Here is a 12770-nt window from a genome sequence, read left to right on the forward strand (position 1 = left end):
AAGCGCGTAACGAAATTAGCGCAGGTACAATGCGAAGAGCCGCCTTCGCTCGTGAAAATAGAATTGGCTTGTTACCAAAGCCAGGTCCTGAATAGATTTCAGCTATATGGATGAACGTTTCCTCTTCCAACCCTCTCCCCACCCCCTTATCCTCACAACCCAACCACCAGCCACCCCTTCTTTTCTCGTCTCATCCTTCTCCTACCTACATATCTAAACACCCACCCCCGCCTACTAGAAACACTTCTTTACTGTTCCTGCATATCCCTTCTCCTCTACCAACCCCCTTCCTCATCATCAGTTGGCCTTTATGTGACGTAACAACACTCGTCAACTTGTCAAAACCATGCTGCTTTCTGTTACTGTGTTGCTACTGGTGGTGGTGGTGGTGGTGATGCTGTTATTATTGCTAATGTTAATATTAATGTTATAATGGTATTGTTGTTTGATTATAACTGTCCTTTCTTTCTTGTACCTTTAAAATTAGGTGAAGATTCGTTTGTATGTTTGAATGTTTATATGTTTGTATGCTTTTATTTTAAAAAGTGATATGTAATACAATAATATATATATAATATAATATTACATTATATATACTATATATTATATATTAAATAATATTATATATTACTATTTAATATTATTCTCTCTGTGAGGTTTGTTTTTGTATGTTTGCTTGGTTGTTTAATTTTCAGGTTAAAAATGATTATTCTATTTTAAAAATTATTAATATTAAAATAATATATAATATATTACAAATATTAAATATTATTAATAAATTAATACATTAATAATATTATAAATATTATTTAATATTATTATCTCTCATATTCTTTCTTTAAAATCTATTTAAGAGTGTTCAATATTTTTTTCATTTTATTATTTATTAATTAAAAACATAAAAAAAAAAAAAAAGAAATATTGTTAATTATTTTAATGAAGAAAAAAATTATAAAAAAAAAAATAATATTAATAATTTATAACAAAAAGAAATAATTAAAATAATATTAACACTGTGACGTTGATAATTTCATAATTAAAACGGTTGTTTACACCAAGAGAAAGAGAGAGAGAGAGAGAGAGAGAGAGAATTTATTTTGTATATTATTCAATTTTCATTTTCTAACCAGGGTGGTGTCTTTTTTCTTTCTCTATAAAATATATTTGACAATTTGATACAAAAAAAAAAAAAAAAAAAAAAAGAGAATCCCGAATTATAATGTCGATTGGGATTTAAAACGATTTTTATTTGACAATAATAGTGTGTGATCAAAATTTATATTATTATTTTTATTTATAACAATTCGTTATTAATTATAAAACCATCGAAAAGTTTTGCATTTACTTTTACAAATCCCATCAGCTTACTTTACATATATGTTTATAATATACATATACATATATATATATATTTATTCCCCCTCCCCCCAAGTTTTTCAACCCTCCTCTTATTCCTCCTCTTTCTCTTGCACGCTTACCCTTCACATTATCGATTAAACGCTCGACACGATTTAAACGCTCGAGTGACATTCTTAACCGGTCCCAAACCCCCCTCTACCCCAACCACCCTCCCTCCCTCCCTCCTATCCTTTTCCTTTTATTATTTTTTTTTCTTTTTTTTTTTTCTTACACGTCTACCGGTATTTCTAAAGAAGAAAGAGAAGAGAGATTATGAGAAAGAAAAGGGTGAGAAAAGGTGAGAAGGGACGGGGCGGGGTTGGGGGTGGCGGGAAGGGGGATTGGGAGGGGGTGGAGAAAGGGAAAGAGGAAGGCAAAGAACTAAGAAAGATCGTTGGAAAATATATCGAAGACGAACATTGCCCGTTTAGCCTGTTTATCGTCGGTGTTTTAAAGGTAAAAATAAATGCACTTAGATGAAAATAAAACATGTCAGCCTATTTTGCGTGCAACATTGTATATACAGGATGATCTGTAAAAAGGGGATGATTCTACATGAAACAATTAATTGAAAATATAGAATAAATAGTTTTCATTTGAGACGTTGTTTTTCGAGAAAATCGAATTTGAATTTTGGTAAAGTACGACCTACGAACTTTTCGGAAATACCCTACGAACTTTTCGGAAATAACCTAAGAAATTTTCGGAAATAACCTAAGAAACTTTCGGAAATATCCAACGAACTTTTCGGAAATACTTTGATTTGAATGTTTTTAAAATAAAATATTTCATTTTTTTTAAATTAATTAGTCAATTTATATATATATATATATATAGATAAAAGGGTAAGTTCTATTGTGTATAAGATGTTTGTTTACTTTTAATAATTTTAATAATTTTTATTAACTGTTTTTTTATTTCAATATTTAAATAAAATATTATTTAACTTTTTTTTCTTTTTTTTTTAAATTAATTAGTCAATTAATTTTTTTCTACATACATTCTCTCGTTTTCTTTTTAATTTACTATTATTTAATTTTGCTTTAGTAATTTATTAACTATTACTAATTTGATTTACAGTTCTCTTTTATTATTATTATTTAAGATAAATTATTTATATATATATATATATATATATACCAAAATTACTTATTTAAAAAAAAAAAACACAAAATAAACCAAACAGCAGACTAAACATTTTTTCCCTCTTTGCTATAATATCGAAAAAAAAATACAAAAAAATCCATTACAAATTCAATTAAAAACAAACATAATTTATACAATTATTACATATTATTATTAACAATTATCTAACCCTTATTCTTATAATTCGTTAATCCTCAAATAATAATCTGCAAATTACCCGAACTGCTTAATGAACTCGAAAATAATTTCAAATTGTTTTCGTCTGTTTTCGTTGAAAAGGAAAAAAAAAGAAAAACTACGAGAAAAAGATAATAAAGTAAAGAGACAAATAAATGAGCAACGAACGACACCAGGGGGTAAGGAAGTAGAGGTTGAGGGTGAGTATAAGGGGAGCGGGAGGGGAGGAGAGGGGAGGGGGGATGGCGGGTGGATGATGAAAAATGGCGAAAAGGAGGGATCCCGTTGTAGGAAAGGGCTTGTGTGTGCTTGATACTGCGAAAGTCCAGGGAATGCAAGCTCCATCGATTTTCACCGGGATTGCTCTCGTTTTTTTTTTCCCCCCATCCCTTCTCAACCTTCCTCCACCCTCCACTTCCAACCCTCACTCCACTCCCCCCCAAGCCTCCCTCCTCTCTTTTACTCGAATATTATTTTACGCGTCGCGATACAAACAATTTCATTTTATTCCAAACACTTTGTTCTTTTGCTATTATTTTTATTTCAAAAGTAATTATACGAATACTGTGACACATATTTTAACTATTATTATTATTATTATTATTATTATTATTATTATTATTATTATTATTATTATTATTATTATTATTATTATTATTATTATTATTATTATTAATTGGCATTAGGAATTCCCTCAATTAACCAAATCCCGCCAGTGATCCCATCCCTGAGCTTGAACCCCGTCCATTCGCGGTCTTCGTAGCCCATTATCTTTAAGATCCCGAAATAATATTGTCCTCCCATTAACATCTCGGTCTACCCCCTGTGGTATTTTCCCGTTCGATATACCGATCAGTATTTTATACACCCTTCGATCCACCCCCATGCGCACCACGTGACACCTGCCCATCTTAATCGGCATGATTTTACGACATTAATGAAGTCCGGTTTTGTACAGTCGGTGTACTTCCAGGTTATGGGGTTTTCTCATTCGTCCGTTTCCTCATCGTATTTTACACCGAACATTTAACGAAACAACTTGATTTTCGAAAAGCCTCAATTTCTTTTGGGCCTGTAACGTAAGTGTATCACGTTTGGTTACCATAAAGGACTACCAATAGGATGATTGTCCTGTATATCCTGATTTTGAAGTGCCCAGACAGTAGAGTAATTTATTGACGAAATAAAAGGATGCAATGGGCACATTTACATAGTTGCATTTCTGTACATCATCATCGTCCATCTTTGTCATAACTGTGTTAGGTAGATAAGGTCGTATAGGGTGAATAATAAGGTAGTTACGCATCTGAGTCCGGTGGTATTCGAGTAGTATGTTCGGTATTATTAATAACTCTGAGTGACCCCATTTTAACTATAAGGGTTTATCTTCTTTACTTATATAAGCAATGGGTGATTATTCGTTGGACCCTTCAATTCCTACAACCACATTCAGATTTTTGCCCCTGCCCTTTCTTCTTATTCTTCCTACCTCTTCGATACTTTTTTTTTGTTCTTTTTTTTTTTTTCTACGGAAATATATCTTCTACCTTGTTGGATAACTCACCCTCTTTCCCTTCTCTCTTGTTTGAGGAGCATAACAAAAATTAACTACCCCTAATACCTAACACATCGATCGTTGTATACTATTATTATTATTATTATACACGTTGTCAGGGTAGTAAAATTAATATTCGTCGAAGAAGAAGGGTCGTGTTACCCAAATGTTAATGTACCCTTAAATAATTCTGTCCATAATTAATTCTGTAAACTTTTGTTCCTTCTTTTTTCTTTTTTTTTCTTCTTCTTCTGGATTATATTTACGACAAGGGTGATATATTATGTTTTATGTTTAGAGATTATTGATGGTAAAAAAAAAAAAAAGAAAAAAAAAAAAAATTATTCTTCGTTTATTTATATCGTAAAAATAATAAAAAAATAATCGGTTATTTTTTTAAACAAAGATTTGAATAATAATTGAAAATTATCAAATTGTTATGTTGAAATTTACGATTTTATGATTGTGGAAAATTTTGGGGCAAATTTAAGATTACATTTTTTAAATATTTTTATAATCATTAAATTATATTATATAGTATTTATTATTTATTAAAAAAATTAATATATATATATATATAATTAATATAAATATTATTTACATTATATAATATATTTATTATACAATAATATTTCGCTTTTTCGCTTGTACTGCAAGTTACAGATCACCCTGTATAAAAAATATATGTAATAATAAAAATATTAAAAAAATAAAAATATAATTAATATTTTGTTGTATGAATTCTTTTATTATTTTTTTTTTTTTTTCATACAACCCCTCAGTCGTTCGCAACCACCGTACGCGTCATTCTCTAGTGTTCCCATAGCAGCATTGACCGCTTCTATTTATATAACACTCATTTTACCCTACGTATCCCCATCTACCACCCACCTAGTCATCGAATTCTCTCTCTTCCTTTCTCTCTCTCTCTACATTTTCTTTTTGAATATAAAAAAAAAAAAAAAAAACAGAGAGAAAGAGAAATGGAGGAAGACAACATATTAAAACAATCTTGTTATTTTTCCACTTTAGATTTTCTTCGAATAAAAAGAGACACGTGAAAAATAAAAAAAAAAATAATAAAAACATAACGAGAAGGAATGTAAGTACATTACCTTCTTGTATATATATATATATTTATTTATACATAAATAAAATATACATATATACATACAAAGGAGTATGAATTGATGATACCGGATGAACGAGCATGATGATCACGTTTCACACGTGTACATTGCACGAGTTTATGTTTATATATATATATATGTACGACGTTTATCTTGTTTATAAATGCGTTCAACACAACTATAATAATAAATAAAGAAACCCTTTGCTTATTCTCCCATTCCCCAATGTTTTTGATAAACTTGATCGAACAGTTCAAACGTTATTTACCTTCCCTCTCACCCTACCTTACCCCTTTCATGCCATACTCCTATCATACTCTAAATCGTTCAGTTATTTCTAATCGCGAACTAATCATTCGTGATTTTCCTCCACAAGACGATTTGATCACAAGTATTCAATTTATCTATTGTATATCTCGAATCAGATAATATTTTTTTCCTTATATATACATGCATGTATGTATGTGTGTGTGCGTATAATCAAATTTTATTTGTACAATATTATAGGAATATTGTATACGATTTAATTAATTAAATATAAAATAAAATATAATAAATATAAAATGAAACTATACTGAATTGTGAAAAAGAAAATCTACAAAATGAAATTACCAAATAATAATATAAATAATCTAAAATTTATCAATTATAAAAAATAAAAATTAAAATATAAAAAACATAAATTTAAACTATTATCATTTTTAAGGAATAAAAAGTACAAAATATACTATTAAACGAATATAAATAATAATAAAAAAAATATACAAAAAAAATATTAAACATTAAAAGTTGTTAAATATATAAAATCATTTTAGATAATCTTTATAATACAAAAATATAGTGAATAAAAACAATATACAGAATGATATGTAACTAGTGTTAAAAACAATAAAAAAAACCTCACTACTTTTCAGAAAAAACATCATTACTTTTCAGAAAAGTTGTTTGTGAAATTCATTGCATTAAGAGTAGAAACAGAGGGATGTTGATGTGGGGTAGAAAGGGATAAAGGGGTAGAATAAAGGAAAGGGAAAAAGGCAACGTTGATCGAAAAACCGATCGTTAAATTCGACGATGAACGAAATTAAATCTACGAGTTTTCTCTAGTTAGTAAACATATAATGCTTTGGTTGGTGGATGATTTTTACTGGTGGTGTTTGTGGCTGTAGTGATGGTGGATTGTGGTGGTAAATCGCGCTAAAATCGTTTTAACCTGCCTCGAGAGTCGCGTTTAATAATAAATCGTCTTTGGTCTCGGGTTAACTTCGATTTTCATTCCTTTTCTAAACCCTCCCACACTCCTTCAACCCCCTTTTCACCCCTTCCTGTCCGATTTCGATTCCTATTCTATTCCATTCTATTCTTTCTCGTTCTTTCTCATGAACAGTTTAAAAAAAAAAAAAAAAAAAGAACTAATAAGCGTCGATTCGTATCAGTTTAGTTCGTCGCGACGATAAAGGAAATATATAATAATAATAATAATAATATTAAATAAATATAAAAGAATAATATGAAATAGAAAAAAAATAAAAAGAAATAAAAATAATATGGATATAGAAAATAATAAAATAAAATAAAATAGAAACAATGTATTCACCCCTCTTCCTTTTTGTAGTTGACACAGACGAGAATCACATTTTTCTAGATTATTTTTTTGGAAATTATAGACCAAAAAAAAAAAAAAAATAGAATACATAAATAAAAAAAAATCCCATAGTTCGAGATGATATTGGTGTAAAAATTTTGACTATTTTTAATAGTTTAAAATAAGTTATCTCTTTCTTCTTGTTGATTTTTTTTTTTTTTTTACTATTTTAGAAATTCTATTTTCTTTTCTTTCTTTCTTGCTCTCTTTCTTTTTTTTTTTATTTCCATTCACATTAAAAATAATCGAAAAAGAGAAAAGAATAATCAAATAATCTAAAAAGTGTAAGGAAAAGGAAAAAAGAATAAATAAATAAATAAACGTTTGATAAAAAAAAAATGTTTACGTCGACTAATTGACGTTATCAATCTATTTTTTTTATATTTTTTGTTTTCTCGTTTTCTTTCTCTTTAATTTTTGTCATTTAGAATACGATAATCTGAGAGAAAAAAAAATAAAAAATAAAAAAAAAGGTAAAGGTAAATAAAACTTTTCGTTCGGGTTTTATTTGATCACATAGCATTGCTACAGAAGATAAATTGCTAAAGGTTGCTGTAACAGTCAAGAATAATAATGTCCGATGTCATTTCTCTAATGACAAATGTTTATTTCGCAGTTTAGAAACCTCGAGAATATTTTCTACTAGTATATTAATATTACTTAATATACAAATTATTATTTATTCCTATATATATATAATAAAATTTATAAATAAAATACTGAAGGTAATTTGACAAAGAGAATTGAATTAAAAGATGTGTACAGAGTACCTTTAAATATTTGACCACCTATTCAAAATTCAAATTATTTATAAAAAAAAAAAGAATATATATATATATAAAAAGAATATATAACAATATTTAAAATCCTATTTATTATCCTATTATCTATCAATTTTATTATATTTATTATCCTATTTATCTATCAATTGATCTATCGTATTTGAAAATATTCCTACGAGTTTTTTTTTTTTTTTTTTAAACATAACTTACATCACATAGACAATAGGTATTTAATTATAAGTTTTAATATGTAATTAATAAAATACATTGTATATATAAGAAAAAAAAACAAAAAATTCCAAAAAGGAAGACTATGAATTCGCGTATTATCATAATATAATCGTTGAGCAAGAATAATAATCAAAAGAAAAATAAAAGTTAAGAATATAAAATATACTTTAGCAACTTAGCAATGATTCGTATCAGCAGGAAACGTGTCCGGCGTCGTCTAATATATCCTTAACCCCCGTCGTCTCATAGATTTTCATAATCCAACCGTGTAAAGAGAAAGAAAAAGATGAACAACATGATCATATATATATATATGTTCATATTAAGTTAGAAAGAAAGAGAAAGAAAGAGGATTGATAGAACAAGCAAGCAAGCAAGCAAGCAAGCAAATGCAGAAAACGTCGAGCAGCAATGATACACGCATACTTTTAAATACACACACACACATATCATACACATACAGACACATGCATAATGCCAAGCATAACCAAGTGGTTTATTTATAACGTCGCGGAAATACACTCGGTGCCTTTATTGTAAAACGTTGTGTAACGGGCTCGTTGTGTAACATAATCAATGATACTCTCCATCCTGAAACGTCTCTTCTACTACTACAAACTAACTTATTAGGTGTGTACGTGTATATATTATACCTATGTAACGTATTAATTCATGTAAGTATTATATATATATATGTATATAGTACCGATAGTGAAGATTTCTTTTAAATCTTATAAAGATAATAATAAAAAAAAATAAAAGCAGAAATAAATAAATAAATAAAAATATATAAAATAATATCGAATTAATTATAATCGATTAAATATTAATAATACATTATATTAATTTATTATATTTTGTTATATTTTGTATATTATTTATATTATTAAAAAAAAAAGAAATTTAATTATAATTTTATTTATAATCAACAAATGATACATTCGATTTGTCAAGTTTTTATTCGAGATACGAAAATGTTTTAATATAAATTTAATATGTCTTAAATTATAATAAGAAAAATAATATCGAAACGCGTCGATTGTTTTGCTAAATCGATTTGTATTTCGACGAAAAATAAAAACCAAGAACAAAGAAGAATCAAAAGAAAAAAATATGGCGAGCTTCTTAAGAAAAAGTTACGTCAATTTAAATAAAATTGTCGATAAAATAAAGCGTTGTCGTATTAGTAAAAATGTTGTATCACGTTCAATACTAACTCGTGTTAATCGTGAAAATATTAAAAAGAGAATGATAGTTCGTATCTCTATGGGTGTCCTAGCAGGTGCAGCTACCACCTGTGGATCCGTTTTGTATTTCCTCGACAGTTCGGTCAAGGCCGATCTCACGCAAGCAATGCCACCGAGTTATCCCTGGAAGTTAGACGGATTTTTCAAATCTTTGGATCATGCTGCAGTACGAAGAGGTTGGCAAGTTTATAAAACGATTTGTGGTACTTGTCATAGTTTAGAATTCGTCAGATTTAATGATTTGGTCAATGTGTCTCATACGAAGGAAGAAGTTGCTGCTATTGCTAAGGATTATGAGGTTTTTTCTTATTATTTCCTAATTTGTTATCTTATCTTTTTATTAAATAACTTATTTTTTTGGTATCGTACAAGATCGAAGATGGACCAGACGAAGAAGGAAATTATTACAAAAGACCATGTAAATTATCAGATCGTATACCACCACCATTTCCAAACGAGGAAGCAGCAAGATTTGCAAATAATGGATCATATCCACCTGATTTAACTTACATCATATGTGCTAAAAAATATGGACGAAATTATATATTTTCATTGCTCACTGGTTTCATGGATCCACCTGCAGGTGTTATTCTATCGGATAATCAACAATTCAATCCTTATTTTCCCGGATCAGCTATTTCTATGACACAGGTATGAATACGGGGAATGAGGGGGGAATGGGGAAAGGTTTACGATCGATTGAAAAGAAAAACTTTTTCTTATAACAGTTACTTCAAGACGGCGTAGTAGATTATGATGACGGTACACCAGCTACCAAAGCGCAAATGTCAAAGGACGTTGTGGAATTTCTTTCCTGGACGTGTTCGCAAGAACACGACGCGAGAAAATTGATGACCATTAAAGCCATTGGTATTAGTATCATTTTTATGATTGCAGTATTGCATATGAAAAAAAGTATATGGACTACAGTAATGAATGAACGAATTTTTAATATGTATAAAGATAAATGTGAATAGATAAAAAAAAAAAAAACCGACAAAACTTTAGATTTTTTTCTTCTACTTTGTCTTTTTTTCATTTAGTTAGATGAAACATCTCGTACGTTAGTATATATATAGGGGGAGTTCACGTAAGGCCGAATATTCATATATATCAAAAAAAATTAATGTGAACGATTCAAAAACAAGTGAAAGGGGTGCGGGGAGGGGGGTATAGTGGTACAGGATATACGATCCAGTTTATCAGTGAAGCTTATAAGACAATATCAGAAACGGTCGATTTCTATTTTCAGCAGGAAAACAATGCATCGCGTAAGATTCATGTAAGTGTTACTGCTACATTTCTGTGTTTAAGTCGTTGTATATGAATTTTGTTATTGATTTTCAAAACGGATTAGATATAGATCACGTAATGTTGTTATTATCTTGTCCCCTAGTATCGGACAAAAATAGTCCCTTAACGCTGGACAGTGAAAACTACTATTAAAAATAGCAGAATAAAAGTACAAGCAACAAATCAAAAACGTGAAGGCCCAAAGGAAGAAATGAAGTAAAGGGGGAAACAAGACAAAGGAGTAAAAGCTAAGGGAAAAAGTGGAGATAGAGGATAAGAAAAAAACCAGCCATTGACTGAGATATCTGAAATTGAAAGAAGTACTTGGGTAGTGTGCTTAACAAACTACGACGAAGACTGGATACAGTGCTTCAGCTGCCATGGATGGGCTCATGAAGCATGTGCAGACATTCTTGAATGTTCAGACGTCTACATATGTGATCGATGTTGGATGATTGCAAAATTTCCAATGCTAGTTGTTCGAAGTTAAATCTGTCCGATACTAGGTGACACTTTCAACGATTGTGATATTTTTACAGCAAAGTTTTATTCTTATTTTTCAATATGTTTATACAGAAGTTGTATTTTTGTTAATTTATATTGAATCTATAGTATGTTGACTTTACTAATTATTAAATAAAGTTACATTTTTCGAGATAATTTTTATTTTATTTCAGAAAAACGTATGTTAAGTGTCTACTAATTATAAGTAATATCTAACAAACTGTACAATGTATTCATATGTAATTATCATATTATCTTATATCGAATAAAAATTAATAAGACATAGTTTCAAGGAAAAAAAAAAAGGAAAAAAAATAATAAATATCTCGTTTGACGTATCCCCTTGACGTTTTCTCATTGATTTTTTTATTTTTTATTATTATAAGCATAAATTATTCGTATCTAAAGAGAGAAAGAGATAAACTAATACACCTAGCGTTCCTTTTCTTTCGTTTAATCGTTTAATCACATTCAAGTAGAGAAGGTTCTTATCGAACGTATTATCTTCTTCTATTAAGTGTCGACCCTCTTCTTCTTCTTCTTCTTCTTCTTCTTTTTCTTTTTCTTAAACGTATCGTCCCCCTGTTGACACGACGCGTTTAGTTTAAAAACATATCACGCAAATAAGTAACATGTTTTCAAACTGAATTCTTACGACAATTTTCAAATTATTTTTTTCTTCTTGTTTTGCAACACACGTTAAAAAAAAAAATAAAAAATAAAAAAACCATTTCGTTCGAGAGGATGTAAAAACGTGAACAAGTAAAAATATAAATTAAATCAATTTTATTTTATTTCACTTATAATTTTCTATTTTATTTTATTTGTATTTTTATTTTCATGCGTTCTTCTTTCCTGGAACAATTTTTGTTCTCGTTTCTAACTTTGATCTATCCATTTATCAATTCCTCCCTCTTTACCCCTAACCCGTTACCCCTTTCATCACCCTCTCTCTCTCTCTCTCTCTCTCTTTCTCTCTGTGTGTGTCTTTTTCTTTCTGTTAGAAATCTAAACGGCGCGTAGTCGATAATCGTTTCGCAATGCGGCCTTGACGTTGCCGAGTATACTCGTCGATCGGACTTGGTTAAATATAGAAAGCTCGAGTATAGTAGGCAACAAACATTAACGACGTTTCTTACGAGTCGTTAACTCTGCAGCTACGATCGGATGCTTCGTGGTGAAATTCTATTTTGGTAGAGTCTCCCTATATATCTTTTCCTTTCTCTTCTCTCTCTCTCTCTCTCTCTCTCTCTTTCTCATTCTCATTCTCTTTCTTTTAAAAGAACCACCCACGTGTAACACGTCATTTTTCCGTCACATTCCACCTTAATGCCAAGTTTAGTATATGTCAAATTCTATCGATAATTATTAAGAACCCAACCCCTTAACTAACCCCTTCCCTCACCTCCCACAACCTAGAATTAATTTTAGAACTTTGGCAGATTGTCGATTTCGTTTTAGCAACAAGTGTGGTGGTGATCACATTAAAGAGAATGAGATAGATAGATAAATAGATATTGTATGGATGTATGTGAATGTTGGTGTGTTGCTAAGTGTTAAAGTTTTAGGTGTCAATATAAGTGTGTGATTGTGTGTACGCGTGTCTGTTGCTAAGTGTTAAAGTTTGAAGTGTAAATGTAAGTATGTGAATGTGTCAGAACA

At 29.4% G+C, this 12770-nt stretch overlaps 1 protein-coding gene across 12 annotated transcripts; it reads left to right on the forward strand.

The window, feature by feature from the left end:
- The first annotated feature begins 320 nt into the window (after window positions 1–320).
- Window positions 321–11284, forward strand: LOC107072951 (uncharacterized). Of its 12 annotated transcripts, none has more exons than XR_016176215.1 (6): window positions 321–414; window positions 9344–9487; window positions 9577–9609; window positions 9684–9962; window positions 10040–10593; window positions 10708–11284. XR_016176215.1 is itself a non-coding variant. In XM_015333293.2 (6 exons), the coding sequence occupies exons 2-5, from the start codon at window positions 9418–9420 to the stop codon at window positions 10584–10586; spliced, it is 636 nt and encodes a 211-aa protein (XP_015188779.1). In that variant the 5' UTR covers window positions 334–435; window positions 9344–9417; the 3' UTR covers window positions 10587–10593; window positions 10708–11279. The 12 variants fall into 12 exon arrangements, 1 of the variants encoding a protein (XP_015188779.1); XR_016176214.1 differs by having other exon boundaries at window positions 334–435; XM_015333293.2 differs by having other exon boundaries at window positions 334–435; window positions 9344–9609; window positions 10040–10181; window positions 10564–10593; window positions 10708–11279.
- The last annotated feature ends 1486 nt before the right edge of the window (window positions 11285–12770 follow it).

This window comes from Polistes dominula, unplaced genomic scaffold (genome assembly GCF_049000335.1).
Source record: "Polistes dominula isolate Pdom_NZ unplaced genomic scaffold, Pdom_raw_medaka contig_26, whole genome shotgun sequence".
Classification (NCBI taxonomy): Eukaryota; Metazoa; Arthropoda; class Insecta; order Hymenoptera; family Vespidae; genus Polistes; species Polistes dominula.